The following is a 17670-nucleotide window of genomic DNA, read 5'->3' on the forward strand; positions in this document are numbered from 1 at the left end:
ACAGCCAACGGCCGAACCAAGTTCAGGTCACATTTTGCATAAGTGTGATGAAGACATGATGAAGAGAGGCAACCCAGGGACAGGAGAAGGGATCTTACTTTTAGGGACCTTCCCGTCGAGGAGAGCAGTGAGTTTGGTGTTTTCATCGAAAGCCCCCATCAGCTCCTTCTGCAGGTCGGTCTGCATCTTCTTGAAGCGAGTCTTCGCCACCTCCAGCTGCGCCTGCACACTGTGCAGCTCTGATTGCATGTGCTGGTGGTCTGCACTGAACCCATCCTACAGGGAGCGTTACAATTCATTAACACTAGTGCTGTCAAATGATCGCATTTTTGTCATAGTTAACTCAAAATGAATCGCGATTAATTGTAAATGTATTAATCGCATGTTATAAAATGCACATTTCAGATAAACAATGACTCAGCCTATAGTGCAAGAAAAAAAAAAAAACCTGTTTCAACAGGTTTTTTTTTTTTTTTGCACTATAGGCTGATAACGCGTTAAACTGACAGCACTAATTAACACCCAAACATATCAGCCCCATACATTTGGAAACAAACAGGGAGACACACCCAAACCCAAGAGTTTCTATACATGTTTTAAATGTCAAGGATGGAAATAGACTATTGATTCTGCAGAGTAAATAATAACTTTTTAAATCACTTACATCTCTTTCTTTGAGGGCTAGATTTTCTGAGCGCAGGAAGGCCCAATCCTTCTTGGTGTCACGGCTGATGCACTCCGCATCCTCCACGGAGCGCTGAAGGCGCTTCAGCTCCTGCACCAGGTCCTTATCGCCCTGCAGGGAGGACAAGGTCTCCAGCTCCGCCTGTAGAGAAGAGAGTCGGGAACATTAAAAACACCACACACACATGCACGTACATCCACACACGCACGTTCATACACACACACACACACACACACACGCACGTACATCTACACACACACACACACACACACACACACACACACGTTCATACACACACACACACACACGCACGTACATCTACACACACACACACACACACACACGTACATCCACACACACACACACACACACACACGTACATCCACACACGTACATCCACACACGTACATCCACACACACACACACACACACACACACACACACACGTACATCCACGCACACACCCACCCCCAAATACCCACACATCGAGCAAATTCAACCCTGACCTTGAGATGTTGAGCCTGGATGTTCGCGTCCTCTGCTGCTTTCTTCAAGGCAGCGATCTCAGCCAGAAGCTCTTGCTGTAAAGGAGGTAAATCTATTAGGGTTTCATGACACAGAATGGAAAAACAAAGACGTACAACACATAGTTGTTCTTCTCACATTGATCTCAAATAAGAACCCTTCGCAAAGAGGTTCAATATAGCTTCAATAACAGGCCCCTTTTAAGAACCTGAGGGGTCAGAGTTCTTCAGTTTTGTTGTTCCGCCTTCTAAGTGCACACACACACACACACACACACACACACACACACACACACACACACACACACACACACACACACACACACACACACCTTCAGCTGCATGGCAGACCAAAGCTGTTTGCCAACCCTGTCAGTCAGTCACAGGCACGTCTCACAGGGGCTGGAGCCTCACCTCATTCTCCCTCTTGCTCTCCTGCTCCAGAGCGTTGAACTCAGCGTCCTCACTGCTCTCAATCAGTTTCTCCTGCAGGTACTCAATATCCTGCTTCAGCCGCCCAGTCTCCCCGCTGAGGAGGTCCCGCTCAGCCTTCAGCGTCTCCTAACACACACATCACACATCACAGGGTGTCATGGCTACACTACATAGATGAACATCATTTAACAAACATGTCTGTAGATGACTGTGCAGGAATGCGGAAGTGGGAACCATTTCAGAATTATTAGAACATTTTCATTTTCTAAACCAACACAAGAGCTAGAAGGGGAACCAGATATGTTCAGCCAAAGGTTCTGGTACTTGAAGAAATTAAATGTGAATCCTAGAGGCCTGAAGGTACAGATGTAGGTACCAAGATGGCCCTAGACTGTGACCTCTTGCCATTGACCATATATCCACACATATTGTAAACATAAAGTAAAGTAGTACCTAAGCAGCACAGGCACTCTGATCAATTAGATATTAAAGGATAAAACCAGAGAGGCCCAGCTACACGCTCAAGCAGTCATTTACAACTTACTTTCTCATGGCAAACTTACTTTCTCAAGGGCCAGAGATTCACACAGCTGGATGGTCTCACCGAAGTCTTTCTTGAACTGGAGTAGGAAGGAATTCACAAGGATTCATTCACCACACAGGCAATGGTCACAGAGTGCCAGAGTTTTAGTTACGTTTTCTTGCCAACAATACAAATCAAATCACTCAGTCCACATGTTTTAAGAACTGTGAAATATTTACTGAGACTGGTATCTAAAGGTAGATGATACTCTATATTCCAGTGTTCATATGCATTTTCACCAAAACATTTCCATCACCTTGAGGCAAATTTTCATGACCATACATTTTCTGAAATGTCTGTGTATAAATGAAAAATAAGGTTGGTCTGTAGAACATGGTCGAACCTTTGAATAAAAAGGTTCCGATATGTGTTTATTTAGTGTGTAATTATTTAGAATAGCAATCAAGATTAATTAAGTGTTCAAGACAAGTCTACAGTACTTAAATGTTCTTGACTTATTGACTGAGCCACATATACTGTAATATATAATGGCAAGTTAATTTCCCTGACTTTTCCAAAGCTTTCTGGCTTTATTTATTTTTCCAAAACTTGTCCAGGCCCGGATATTTTAATTCAAATTCCATGATTATTCCATGTTTTTTTCATGACCATTCCAACCCTGCCAGGGAGTGACTGCAGTTTGAGAGGAGTTTGTGTATGCTCACCCGTTCACTGGCGTAATCGGACGTGTCGTGCGGTGTGGCTTCTTGCTGCTGCTCCAGCTCGATCACTTTCTTCTCAAGCTCAACCGCCCTCTCCATGGCCTCCTGTTTCTGCTGCACCTCCATCTCAAGCTCCTCCAGCATCACCTCCTTCTCGGTCTCAAGTTGATGGAGCAAGTCCTGTTTCTCCTGCACCTCCTTCTTCTCTGCCTCTAGCTGAAGGAGCAACTCCTGCTTCTCCTGAACTTCCTTCTCTAGCTGAAGGAGCAACTCCGGTTTCTCCTGAACCTCCTTCTTCTCTGCCTCTAGCTGAAGGAGCAACTCCTGCTTCTCCTGAACCTCCTTCTCTAGCTGAAGGAGCAACTCCGGTTTCTCCTGAGCCTCATTCTTTGTCTCTAGCTGAAGGAGCAACTCCTGCTTCTCCTGAACCTCCTTCTCTAGCTGAAAGTGCAACTCCTGTTTCTCCTGAGCCTCCTTTTGTAGTTGAAGGAGCAACTCCTGTTTCTCCTGAGTCTCTTTTTGTAGTTGAAGGTGCAACTCCTGTTTTTGTTGAGCCTCCTCTTTCTCCATCTCTAGCTTTAGCTCAAGGTTCAGCTCCTGTTTTTCCTCAGCCCCCTTCTCTAGTTGAAGGTGCAGCTCCTGTTTCTCCTCAGCCTCCTTCTCTAGTTGAAGGTGCAACGCTTGTTTCTCTTGCACCTCCTTCTCAAGCTGTTGCTGCACCTCCTGCCTAAGCTTGGATTCCTTCTCCAGTTGTTCCTCCAGGCTGGACAGCCTTCCATTCAATTCAAAAACACGTGGGGAGCAGAAATCACTGGAAGAAAACAGAAAGGGTCACACACAAACAGGGTCACAAAAACTCCAACATAGACGTGAATATCAGACACAGACTCTGGAGGTCCGAGAGCGCATCTGGACGCACCTATCTGAAAAGTTCCGCGTGGTCACACTGCTCTGGTTCAGATCCGTGTCAAGAGTTTGTTCCAGAGGAATTTCCCAGCGCCCATCAAACTCCTCCATGTCTAAACAGCAAGGGGAAAAAAAAGTTCTGTTAATCTCAACAGCAACATACTAATATGGTCCATGGTTTCTCAAAGGGTAAAATTCCAGTATTTTTGACCACGGGCCTTATTTTCCTAGCCTGGTGACACCAGCCTATGTATTTCCGCCTGAATTGATTTCAAGCTCATACTCAGTCTGGCCCAACCCTGTTGACAATCGTCTCCAGGACTCAAAATCCAACCGCACCAATCAGCGAACAGTTCAGAGCTGTGACGCAAAACTCACCTTGGAGGAAGAGACACGAAAAGCTATCGGGAAAGTTGTCTCAACTCTCGAGAACATCAGAAAATTAATAAGGAGAACAAGAGTATTGTCTTGGAAGTTTTATGATTGGAAAGGACGTCGTAGCTCTTCTCCCAACTGGCTTTGGGAAGAGTTTAATCTACCGAATGCTTACCAAACATTGCTGATTGGTTAAGGGAACTCCAATGATTTTAAACCGCAAGCTAAGCACCCGCCCATCTCGGAAACGAAAATGAACGGGGTTAGGCCAGACTGACTGACGGAAAAAAATGGAGTCACAGGCTGGTAATGGCCAGGCTACTATTTTCCCATCTTTTTGATCGAAACACTGAGCGGGGTGCTAGCTTGCTTCATTGGATTACATTGTAGCTGCGTTCTGCGGTTGCCCTTCATAGCACTCTCCCTCAAAACTGGACCAATTACAATCATTTGTATCCCTAGTAGAAACTGGTAGAGTACCAGTGTTAACCCTTTTACATTCAATGAATGGTGTTGAATGAATGAGGCCATTCATTAAAACAAACAAACAACAACAAAAAACTAGAAGAAACCCAGACCTCCACCAAGCCCAAATGCCCCATCTCACAATGTTAACAAAAGTGAAAAACAAGTCATGCATCCGCCCCGCGATTTGGATCTACTCCAAATGTAATGGTCTTTTTCTTGGCCCATGCTTCACCCCCCACGTTTCATGAAATCTGGTTTGTTTTAGCATAATCCTGCTGACAAAAAAATTATAAAAAAGCCAACACATAACCTCCTTGGTGGAGGTTTAAAACACTTACAATACTACACGTAATCATGTCGTGCTAAAGAATTGGACTGAGAAGCAGGATTGCACATTAAGCTCACCCTCTTGCTCTACGATAGCTGAAAGGTCCACCCTGCGTTGCTTGACGAAGGGTTCCATGAGGCCAGTCTCCGATTCTGCTAGAAGATCTGAGGGGTGGGCAGCCTGTAGCAGCTTACCACCCCATGTCATGCGCCTCTTGGGAACCTGTGAAAGCAGGAAACACACATACATATAGGGCTCACAGGATTCTTTATTTTTTTGTCATCTTTCCTTTTTCCTTGTTGGGTAGTGGGCTGGGCATTTAAACAAAAAACCTATTTAAGTGATCAACATTGTTTTTTACCAAAATGGCAAAAGCCATTCACGCGAAGTTCATGGATTCAAAAAACCTCCATTCATGAGAAAGACGTTACCTTTTTGACAAGGACCACATTGGAGGTGACCAGCAGTTTGGTGAGGTTGCGGATGCGATCCTCCTGCTCCCTCTGCAGCTGTTCCTTCTCCTGCAGCATCTGGCACAGGCTGTGCTTCTCATTCACTGTCGTCTTGGTAACGGATGAAACCTGCCCATCCCAACACACACATGGGTCAGCTAACATAAAACAAGTGTGTGTGTGTGGATTTAACGGTGAAAAAATTGTCGAATAGTAGTCAAATAGTTCCAAGTGATTGTCGAATATTTTTTTTCGCTTTTTTTAGCATCCCTAATAAGTAAATAGATATCTTCATAATGGCAGACACACTGGAGTTATAATGGTGGGTTGCAGTGGGAACCCCTCTATTGCTGGTGATGACCCGTCAGCCATTGGCTATGGACGATTTAGATCACATTCCCGATGAATCATGCAATAGTTCTTGTACTCAGTTCTTGCAAAAGGTTTTTTTATTTTTATTTTGGAGCAACTGGTTGGGACTGTGTTCCGTGCGAGTACCTCCTGCAGACGTTGTTTGAGCTCGTTGATCTCATTCCTGTAGCGTCTCAGCAGTGCACCGTCGTCAGACACCTCGGTTACGTGTGGGTCGTTCTTCATGCGCTTTGCTGCGCTGGCAAACTACAGAAGATAAAACAGTCAGAACGGACTCACGTCAACATTTACCACTGGGAGAACCAACTGGTACAGTGTTAATCCACACTGACTTTGAAATACAATGCATCATAGTAATAACTCTTTCTACAGTGATTCAATGATACAATGAATGACTGGGGGGGGGCTCCTCAACACACCATGATGAAGATCAGAAGAGAGAAGGTCATGACCTATAGACGGAGACGGGTTGGGGCGGAAAGGAGACAGTGTACCCACCTGCAGTGTGCTGATGGTCTCTTCCAGTGTAGCGGGGGTGATTGTACAGACGATGACCGTCTTGGCATTGCCCCCAAGCGAGTTCTGCAGGATGCGTGTGAGCTTGCTGTCTCTGTAGTTGCAGAAACCCCTATGGAGACACGCAAACACCGTGAGAACCATCTCCTGCACCCCATAGTGCAGGGGGTCTCAAACTCAAGTTACCCGGGGGCCGATGAGCGTCCAGTCTGGTCATTGGGGGGGGGGGGGAGGGGGGGGGGGCATATTTTTACGGTAAACGTTGGGATGGTCCATTTAAATCAATGGAACTTTCCTATGTTTTAATCAATGAAACTCTGCGGGCCGGAATTGGCCCACGGGCCTGAGACCCCTGCCATAGTGAGTCCCTAAAACACCTTGAGCACCATCTCCTGCACCCCATAGTGAGTCCCCCAAAGCCAACATAAGCCAGGGCACAAACATGATGTTCATACATTATATTTATAAAGGAACCCAGATTTTGCCTTCTTTACTTTAGAAATAGTAGACCAATACATACACAGAAGAGATGTTTAAAATCCTCTTTACTTCAGTTGTAACACTGTTTTTTTTTTTTTTTTCATATTCAGTTCGAAATAAAAATACTCATAAGTGCACTGATGATTGGTGCAGTGGCACCTCAAAAAATAATATTGCTGGTTTAGGTTAGGTTTTCAAGTTAGTCAATACCGGAAAGTACATCATTTTTGCATCAACCAAAACTGAGCTGTTTAAGTGTTCTTTGCAGGAAGTAGCACGTGGTAAATAAACTTGGCAAAATTTCATACAACATTGTTGGATGACAAGTAGGGTTGGGCGATGTCTCCTTATTTGGCAGAAGACGATGTTTACATTGAAACATCGTGATGGACGATGATATCGTCTCGTCGGGGGTGTGTGTGTGTGTGTGTGTGTGTGTGTGTGTGTGTGTGTGTGTGAGTGAGTGAATGTGTGCGTGTGTGAATGTGTGGTAGCCTCAGACCGACAATCCTAATCACTTACTGCTATGCAGCTCACACAAGGTGTCAGAAATTAAAACAAAAGTCATCACTGGCTCTGGCCATGCATGCGAGTGTGGATGTAAATGAGTTTTTTTCTGCTAACATTGTAACTTTGGGTACTCTTAAACACATGTTGCGTGTCTTTGGACAATATTCTGATTAGTATTGTAGGATTAAATTACATTCCAGCGGTAGAGCTTAAAATGTGCGACCTCCTAGCACCTCGCCATAACCGGAACCCTCAAGCAATCTTTCTATTTCTTATGTAAAGTAGTATTTATTGTCTCGATTGCTCGTTGCTTGACTGTTTTCTCCCTTGTACGTCGCTTTGGACAAAAGCGTCTGCTAAAGGACTAAATGTTATGTCCACAAACTGCAGAAGTGTTTTTATAAGCGCATGTGGAGTGTATTGGATTAGAATGGAAGTCTACGCCTTTAACAGGTACTTAAGTGTACTTGTACTGGGGGGGGGGGGGGGGGGGGGGGGGTTGTAATGACTCAATAATAATAATAACCAACATGGTGACAAGCAACAATAAATATTTAGGCAAGCATTAAATATATATTAATATATATAAAATATAAATATATATAAAACAACGGCAATGTAATGGTAATACGTTTAAAACTATAGGCTATATTTTGTTTTACTAATGCCCTCTTGCGCTTTGGCGCGCTGCGCATTATAAAAAGCTGCCGTTCTATTCCTTTTGGATCTTAACGGTTAAAAGTGATTTAAATAAATGTGTCTGTAAGATTTGCGTAACTGTGGTCCGTGCCAAAGATGGACAGACAACTAATCTACGCGATCACCTGCGTGTTCACCATCCTGAAGAATATGCAACGATCAACGTGTCCGTGCGCTCAGGGAAGTATCTCTGCATATGCGCTACCAGCACGCCTTCAGAGAGTTTTCAGCACCGCGGGTAGTGTGGTCACCCCAATACGCAGCTTATTAAAGCCAGACAAGGTTAATATGTTGGTTTTTTTGGCCAGAAACATTGACATGTAAATAATTTGGAAATAATTAGGCTGCACTCGTGTCGGCCCTGTAAACCTAATACGTGGCGTGGCATCACGATGATTACCATCCATCGTGATGGTGGGTCAAAAATGACAAGTTACCTTCAAAAACACATCAAAAAACGTGGAAAGAGTGTGATTTTTCGGACTTACTTCTGATTTTCATCCGACAGCTTCTTGATGACTTGCCCTAGAGTGAAGAGACTGCGGTTGATGTTGCAACCCTCTTTTAAGCGAGTACCTGCAACACAGAAACAAGAACACAGTGATCACTCCACGCTCCTGCTGAGGGGGTCACTGAGGACCATTGGGGAGGGCAGAAAAGTTTATGTTTATGTTTAGTAAGGATCCTCATTAGTCTACACCGTAGTGGAGACTATTCTTCCTGGGAATCCAGGCAAAAAAAACATTACAATACAAATCATAAAATGCAGTACAGCATGATCAATGTTTGTGAACACACAGGCTTAGAAAACAACATTTACATTAAAAGTATAATAATACAAAAATACATTTTAAAAAAGGACGTTAGAGCTGAGCTCACCATCTGCTCCAGTCTGACTCGCTCGTTCTGCTCCAGCCAGATCCACCAGATTCTGTTTGACAACCACAACAACACATAAGCACACACACACAGGAGAACATGTACACAGACAGACACAACCACAACAACACATAAGCACACACACACACACAGGAGAACGTGTACACAGACAGACACAACCAAAACAACACAGAAGCACACACACACAGGAGAAAATGTACACAAACAGACACAACCACAACAACACATAAGCACACACACACAGGAGAAAATGTACACAAACAGACACAACCACAACAACACATAAGCACACACACACAGGAGAAAATGTACACAAACAGACACAACCACAACAACATATAAGCACACACACAGGAGAACATGTACACAGACAGACACAACCAAAACAACACATAAGCACACACACACACACAGGAGAACGTGTACACAGACAGACACAACCAAAACAACACAGAAGCACACACACACAGGAGAACATGTAGACAGACAGACACAACCAAAACAACACAGAAGCACACACACACAGGAGAACATGTAGACAGACAGACACAACCACAACAACACATACAGCAGGAGAACATGTAGACAGAGACAGTCAGGCAGACAAGGCAAGACTTCAATGGAGGGTCAGTGTGATCGAGTGAGCTGGGTGACTGACTGACTCACCAGGTGATACATCTTGCTGTACTATCTTAAAAAAACTATAAAACAAGACTTTCAAAACAAGACCACAAGGGTCAGTGTGATCGAGAGAGCTGGGTGACTGACTCACCAAGTGGGACACTATGATGGCACCGTCAGAGATCTCTCCCGAGACAGGATCACCTAACTCTCGACTCTCAAGGATCTGGTAAGAAAAAAAACACTTAACTCAGCGCTGTGCAACAGTATGAATGTGTGTGAGTGTGTGTGTGTGTGTGTATGCTGGCCAAACCCTCTGTGTATGTGGAGGCTGCTTACCATACGGAAGATGGCGTGAGAGCGACTGCTTCGCTCATTCATCTTTGTCTTTCCGTAGTGGCGGTTCTCTGTGAAAAAACACATATTCCATTTTAGCTCTGGTCTAGGATCCACAGATAGTGAAGCTCAATTTCATCATAACAAAACAAGATGTGGACCGCCAGAGAGGCAATGCTTCAAGCACCTGGATGCCCATCACATGTAACTGCACTCACTACTAGGGCTTCAAAGAGCCTTGTAATCAGTGGAGGGTCAGTCGAGGAGGGGACAGATGAGAACTCCCCCTCCTCTCATCCAAACTACCAGGAGATGAGCCACAGGTCACTGGACGCTTCTATGTCCGACCCCATACTAGCCCTGTACCAGACATCTCAGGCCTCAGGGGTTGACCCTTCTGCACATAATCTTAGTCTCTTTGCAGGCATTCGCCTAAACGACCAGGGAGTAATCAAGGCTATCAAAACGGATTGTAGATGCTATTCTTTATGCCTGTAAGAGAAGGGAAGTCCTGATTCCTCTTCATGTTCAGGTCACCCAACCAGTAGTGTCTCGTCGTAGGTCACCCAACCAGGAGTGTGTCTATCTTTTTCAGATACCTGTGCAGCTGCATCATGTGCATCGACCTGCAACCTTCTTCCCTACTCCTTCACAACTTTCTGAAAGGGAAGGTAGGACTTCTTCGTGCCCTTCATGGTATTAGTCGTCTGGGCAAAGGGAATATGTCACCCAGGTGATACGAACACTCAAACTGCACATACATGGTGATGACCATCCAGCTGCTTAAATCAACGCCTCTAGCAGTCATCCGAAATTCATAGAAACACAGTGACATAATTAACAATTTTAATCTCAGAGAGAGAGAGAAGAGAGAAAAGAGAAAAAGAGAGAGAGCTCAGTACTTTCTCCTTTGCGGATCCAGGCCAGTGCTTGTTCGGGTGACGTCACTAACTCCTCTGTAAGATCAGCCACATAGACATTTTTCTGCAAGCACAAGACATCTTTAGAAGCCAAACAAACTTCACTTCATACATATATATTTAAGAGTATTATACACGACTTTAGGACATTTTACTTGTATGTAGGGTTGGGCGATATATCAAATTCATCAAATGACCTCAGGTTTTTGTTGTTGTTATTTTTCAAAATATTCAGTTGCCCAGTTCGAACCGAAGGTAGGAGCCTGACAAACCTGTTTCAGCACCTTAGACAGAAGCATGCAGTGGAACGGCATGTTTCTCCAGTCATTGCCTACCAGAAGCGCTTTATTTCATTTCAAATTATGAATATTGACATTTTTGTAATGATTGCAGAGCTGCTCCTAGTGTTATTCTTTACAATGTTTAGGATACTGCGCTCGTCTAGTGAGCGTTGTTTGGCTCTGCCGTCTTTGCAAGTACGGCAATCCAGACTATTCTCATTTGTAGTTCCACGTTGGTGGAACGAACAGCATAGCACTACCAGAGCAGGGGCGTCCCTCTCTACCTTCCCAACTCTTCAGAGAGCACCTCTCTTCCTAAACTGGCACTTCGACTAGTGCTTAACTTACACTTACAGCGGTTACATTCCTGCACTTCTTTTTCTTTTCTATTTCGTTTTTTATATCTTATGTAAAGTAGTACTATTTGTTGTTACTTGACTGTTCTCTCCCTTGTACGTCGCTTTGGACAAAAGCGTCTGCTAAATGACTAAACGTAAATGTGAATATTGACAATATGTAAAAGAATAACAGCCTTGCTAGTGATGCTTTCCTTTTGTTTATATTGCAGATATGGCCCTTGTAAGAGCATATTGTTTTTTTAATCATGTTTTGTCTTAAGTTTATGTACACAGAAAAATAAATAATTTAAAATCATGACTCGTCCAATCCCACTGGAAAAGAACCTTTTTTTTTTTGTTGACCATACCACCCAGCCCTACTTGCATGTATGTATGAATGCATGAAACAGTTTACTCACATAGTTGCCCTCGCGAATCTCTAAAGGTTTCCTCTTCCAGCTGTCACACAACAGGTCTGTGACCGTCTCATTGTAGATCTCCATGTAACTCACTCGGAGGAGAAACTCCTTCTTGGAACACTTCACATAAACAAAACACAACCCAAAACATTTAGTCCTCTAAAAACCTCAGAAACATTCTCCTCCTCCTAAAGAGGCATCAGAGTGTTGATCTTTCGAATTAATGCATTTCCGTGATTCTGATATTTAGTGAAATTCTTCTGTTATTATGCTATATAAGTTTTTATATTGGTGATTATGTTATACAGTCTGTAATCCAGAGCACTAAGCTTCATAGTGTAACGCCTGGGCAGCTAGTGGGGAACGGCAGGTGTGTTGACCATGACCCATGACCATGCATCAACAAAATGAATTTGATGAGGTTATTAAACAAATGTTACTTAACAACAAAACCAATGAAAAAGCCTGTGCGACTTTTAAACAAACAAGCACATACTGAACAACTCAAACAAGTATCTTAGGTCATCCTACATTTTTGATAGTCTGGAAGACATCCTCCATAGCCAGTGGGATGACACCTGGTATGAGGCTGCTCCCCATCATCGTGAACGTCTTCCCGGATGAAGTCTGCCCGTATGCAAATATGGTGCCTGGGGGGGGAGCACACATCTCAGATACAGACATCCAATCATCTAAGCAATCACAGTATCCCAGACCAAATCAAAGATTAATATGTCCTTAGCGGTACCACACTCACAGACATACACCCATTGCAGCACCTTGCAGCTTCCCTTACTCACCATTATATCCCTCGACAGTGGACACCACCAGAGACTTTGCAATGTCCTGGTACAGCTGTTTGGTGGTTTCATCTGAACTGAAAACTCTGTCTGCAGAACACATTGTGGTATAAATATGGGGGAGACCATATCATTTATAGGGGCATTTAACTAAGACATCACATAAGAGCAGTGGAACAAGGGCGAAGCCAAACCATATTTACCAAAGTTGTAGCTTTTTGTGATGTTTCCATCATCAACCTGATGGATGGCTTGCTTATCAGCCTTCCAGTACAGCTGTACCGGCTCCGCATTTTCCGCTGCTGCCTCCTCCCTGCAAATAGAAATAAATAACCATACGGTATTATTGATTTTCTGATCGCCTGACTGGAATGGATAAGACAATCATTCAATAATATTGGTATGGGAATTCCAATGTTCCTTAACCTAAACAAAGCGCTTACGCGTTACAGTAAAATAATGTTACCCGGACGAATCAGGTAGTTTAGTCAGCTACGATACTTGGCAGTCTACAGCTAATGTTAGTTAGGTAGGAGCTCGTAGGATAGCTGGTCAGCAAAATACCGTTCTGAGACATGTATCTGGCTGTGTATATAGCTAGTTAAGGTTATTCTTGGGTTGTTTAGACAGTCTAAAGGCACAGTAAGCTATGGACATACTTCCGATGACTTTTCAGAGTTTGCAAGCCACAAAACTGCCTTAGCAAAAAGTAAACTAACGTTGAGCTTTTTGGCTGCCGTTCAGTCAACTGTTAACTTAACGTTACTATGCTATCGCTACTACATATGGAATTTTAGAGATTTAGCTATCTAAACTGATAGATTATTACAGTGTTATGCTCCAACGGTGGAAAATATATGTCCGCCATGACTATATAGCTGAAAGCTAAAGCTGACTGACTTCGCGCCTAGCTGGTAGAATAAAAGGACGAGAAGCACGCATAGTTCGTTAAATTAGCTAACGGGAGCTGTTCAGCAGTAACGTTAGCGACAATTCAGAAGCCTACCTTTAGTAATAACACAAACGTACCTTTCTATGAGTGGTCGGACCCTAACACAAACTTTGACAGCAGATTCTTCTGCCATTCCGAAAGTTTTAGAAAGACCCCTACTCAAGTTCCTTGCTGATTCAATTCAAATATGTGCGCTAGGGTTTCAAACAGCTAGTGATGTTGATAGATTTGGTAAATCCTCAAATTCGATTGGTGAATATACAATTCAAACGAGAGTACCTTGCATTTTCATTGGATAACACACTTTTTCTTCTAAATTCGTGGTATGCTGGACATTCTTTACTGCCATCTAGAGGCATGGAGGTCAAATTGGTGGGAAAACATTTAAATGTAAACCTCGAATTTATAAAAACATTGCAAATGTCTTTACTAATGTAATGTAAATTGAATAAACAGGGTAAACTACATTTCATATAGAATTACAAAATGTACATTTTGTACATTTACCTTTACATTTTATTTAGCCGATGTATTGCCAAATTGAACATGCTGTGGCCTTTTGACAGCACTTGATCTGTTCCTTAAACATCAATCTGACCCCGCCATATATAGGTGTCATGAGATGTTATTAAAAATATAAAGTTTTACAATGCCAATGCCTTTATATTTTCAATTGACAATCATGTCAATGCACTGCCACTTGGCCATGAGAATAATAGCCTGCATTTAGTTAGTTTTGCATTTACTGCATCATAATTGTATTGGTGCGGCATTAGAATAATTCATTGTTTTTCACTATCTTAAATGGAGTGTGAACCAACCTGCATGGTTTTATATGATCCTTTCCTCATTTCTGATGATACGTTTATGGTTAAGGGTCATATCTACCTATTATGAATCAACATCAAACTCTCCCCTACATCCCTGAAGGATCTCATGAGTTTAAGACATGGGACATGTTTCATTGCTTTTTGACAGGATTTTTTACACTTGTTGGCTCATTACAGGTGAATACAGGTGACTGGATTTTTTAATTAACATGTAACCAATTAAGAAGATGCAATCCATATTCAAACTTTTCAATATTTTACGTTATGTTATATCATGTTGGAGTACTTATATGTTTAAATGTTATTTTATATCTTGTTATGTTATGGTAGTGTGGTACGGTGTCCTGTCCTAAGAATTTCAGTGCCCAGTCTGACTCTGTTGTTCTGTGCATCTGACAATCAAAGACTTGACTTGACTTGACAAAACTGACTGGAATGGGATTTTCAGTGGAAAGTAACGCATGCCTACCCTAATTGTCCCGCTATGTGCATCCTTTGTGACCTAAAAGGGGAAGATATAATATAATGATTGAAAGTCAGGTGAATAAAAGACTTGACTTGACTTGACTAATGGAGATTCAAATAAAACATAAAAGCGGTTTGTCTTTTTAACATCTAACACTCATGGTGAGACAGTTATACATCATTATAAACCTCATCCTTATTGGCAACAGAACACATAGGCGTATCAAATTATCTTTAAATTGAAATAGCAACAAATGATTAAATCCTTCTTTACAATAAATGATACAGTGGTAGCAATACAATTAATTTATTTTATCATAACATTTTACCAGCCACACTGGCACATATGCAGGAAAATAGGCATATAATCTTGAAGTTTTAAAAATAATTTATTCATTCAATATTGAATTATTCATGTCCACATTCAGGGAACATAAGGTTATATTACAAAACAGCACATAAATACCTTTTTGATCATCATATCATTCTGGGTTTGGAATGTGATCAATAGCTGCAGCAACCACAAGACGACAAGGACAATTATGTGACAATCTCATTCATGCTTAGAGGAAGAAAAGGCTTTAATAATCAGATGAAGGTTTATGGCCATCCACACACGCCTGCGTCAATTATTACACTTCAGATAGGCAGAAACGCAAATGTGTACAGGTGCCTAAGGGACTGCTGTGCCATCCACTCCATCCCTGAGACAAAGCTCTGCAGTTCAGACATGCATGATCATTAGCTGCCTACTTAAAAGTGTTTTGGCCCAAATAACATCACAAAGTCGGAACTCCCCACTGAACAATGGCGATCCAAACGAGTCCTCTTGGTCACTTTTTCTTCTGGGTCTGCATTTTAGCAAGTGTAGCCCTGTACCTGTCTGTCTGGTAGCAGTCTGATTCAATTGGCTCAGTGGAAGTATTTAAAGTGACATAGATGTAGCCATTGCTCTCAGTGACAGAGTGAACCCTCTGTTTCACACCCTTGGAGCGCCAGGGCCCTGGTCGTGGGGGCTTGACAGCAGGATCCACAGGCTGGTACATACCTTCCCCTTCTAACAGAGTGATCTTGTACTTGTGCCAAGGGCACACAATGCATAACCGCCCACCAAATTCCTGGCGAAGAGAGCAAAAACAAAAAGGTTAAAAAGGCAAAAGAGCAAAATGAGAGCAATAAGCATGGGTGCTTTCCAGATGATTTACATCAGAGTAGTCAACGGGGAAGGTAAAAATGAGGTAAGAGGTCAGATGAAACAGAGGTCAGTTTACCTCAATGTCTCCCAGTCCCAGATTACCTCCGGAATCTGAGGGGAAATCACAATTAACTGTCAAAAACATTCAAACACCTCATTATATCATTTAATATGAAATAATCATTACATAAGTATACACAGTTTAACACCATCTCCTGCACCAATGAATGGGTAATTTAACTGGTTTCACATCCAGAACATACTTGTAAAGAGGTGGCAGAAATGGACACTTTATCTATGTTTACAAGGCACATACTAAACATTTGTAATTTGTATCTACCAATGTATCCCACAAGTTTTTTGTTTTGTTTTTTTGTTTTTCTCTTCTGTTTTTCTTTCTTATTTTCTGTGTTCTACTGTAAATTCAATAAAAATCGAAGTGATAAAAAAAAACCCTGTTCTGAAAATTGACTATTGAATAGTTCTGCTGATAAAATAAAGCCACCTGATCAATCGAATCAAGAATACATCAGGTGTTCTGGTAGCATTGACAGAGGTTTGCAGTGCAATTGCTCCACAAGCAAGAGTGGAAACCCCTGGTATAAATAGAGGTCATCCTTACGGTAGCAACGCACATCCAGGGCATAGAATTCTCCCTCATGGTAGAGAACCAGTACGTCCCTGCCATCCACCAGCTTGACGACTCGCTTGGCCTGGATGATGTCCTCTCTCTTGCCGAAGCAGTGCTTTCCATCATCATCAGCAGTGGGAGCCTCTCGCTTGTCTGGACAGGACATGATTTCTCTTTTCCATTTATTTCAAGATGTCTGAGGATGACATAGCAAAAAGGAAACAGTGGTAAGTGAGCTGATAGTTCCTAAAATCATAAGAGGAATGCAAGGCCCTCCCTCACATGTCGCCACAATGTGCTATGAGTTACCATAGGCTTTATTCCCTGCTTTTCTTAATCAAAGCTCTTTGAGAATAATCACTCAGCTGTCTAGTAAAACAATGCCAAAAGTGACAAGCCTTGTAAAATAGCTCTTTACCAGCTCAGCTCAATCTCAGAGGTCATGAGTCTGTAAACTAAAGCAATGACACCATTTTGTAATTATTGGTATCTCTGAATGTTAGTTCCTAAATACTGAGACCTAAAATGACCATTGGGCAAACTTAAAGTCCTTGAGCTGATGTAAACAACAGAAGAGCCTGAAGATGTCTATTTTTGTAATATATCCTAACGAAATTGTCTTGTCTTGTCTTTAAACACGCAGTTTAACACTTTCCTTACCTTCATGTTAGCGCTCTGTGGAGCTCGCTCTTGCGATTAAAAAAAAGAAAAGGCGTCACTTTTACACGCACACAAAATTCCGTATAAAGTTCTAGAACCCAGCGCGAGTCGCTCGGAGGAGCACATATCCCTTCTTATCGCACAGGACGGGACGCGATAATATTGTTATCTCTACCACACGGGTGTCAGAAACTGAGGACTAAAGTTTTCTTCTACTCTTAGAATGTTTCAGGCTGGCCAATGAATTATCTCACATCGCCCCCTGTAGACATGTAGTGAAACTCACACATGTTGAATGTGGGGAGATGTTGTTTTCTTTATTCCGTT

The 17670-nt window shown here is 42.5% G+C and overlaps 1 protein-coding gene across 1 annotated transcript; it reads right to left on the reverse strand.

Annotated features, from left to right (window-relative positions):
* Positions 1-15341: 15341 nt before the first annotated feature.
* Positions 15342-17480, reverse strand: LOC308376764 (Rieske domain-containing protein-like). The gene is made up of 4 exons (XM_080853224.1): positions 17344-17480; positions 16675-16879; positions 16129-16163; positions 15342-15975 (listed from the first exon to the last, which is right to left on the reverse strand). Exons 2-4 carry the CDS (start codon positions 16847-16849, stop codon positions 15691-15693), a joined length of 495 nt encoding a protein of 164 aa, XP_080709350.1. The 5' UTR covers positions 16850-16879; positions 17344-17480; the 3' UTR covers positions 15342-15690.
* Positions 17481-17670: the final 190 nt, after the last annotated feature.

Source organism: Sprattus sprattus (assembly GCF_963457725.1).
Source record: "Sprattus sprattus genome assembly, chromosome: 15".
Lineage (NCBI taxonomy): Eukaryota > Metazoa > Chordata > Actinopteri > Clupeiformes > Clupeidae > Sprattus > Sprattus sprattus.

Excerpts from the sequence above, each read along its gene's own strand:
- LOC308376764 (XM_080853224.1), bottom strand. The coding sequence starts at position 16,849 with ATGTCCTGTCCAGACAAGCGAGAGGCTCCCACTGCTGATGATGATGGA. Across the intron at positions 16,164-16,674 it reads CCTGGATGTGCGTTGCTACC|ATTCCGGAGGTAATCTGGGA; the intron begins GTAAGGATGACC and ends ATTTCCCCTCAG. Across the intron at positions 15,976-16,128 it reads TGGGACTGGGAGACATTGAG|GAATTTGGTGGGCGGTTATG; the intron begins GTAAACTGACCT and ends TCTCTTCGCCAG.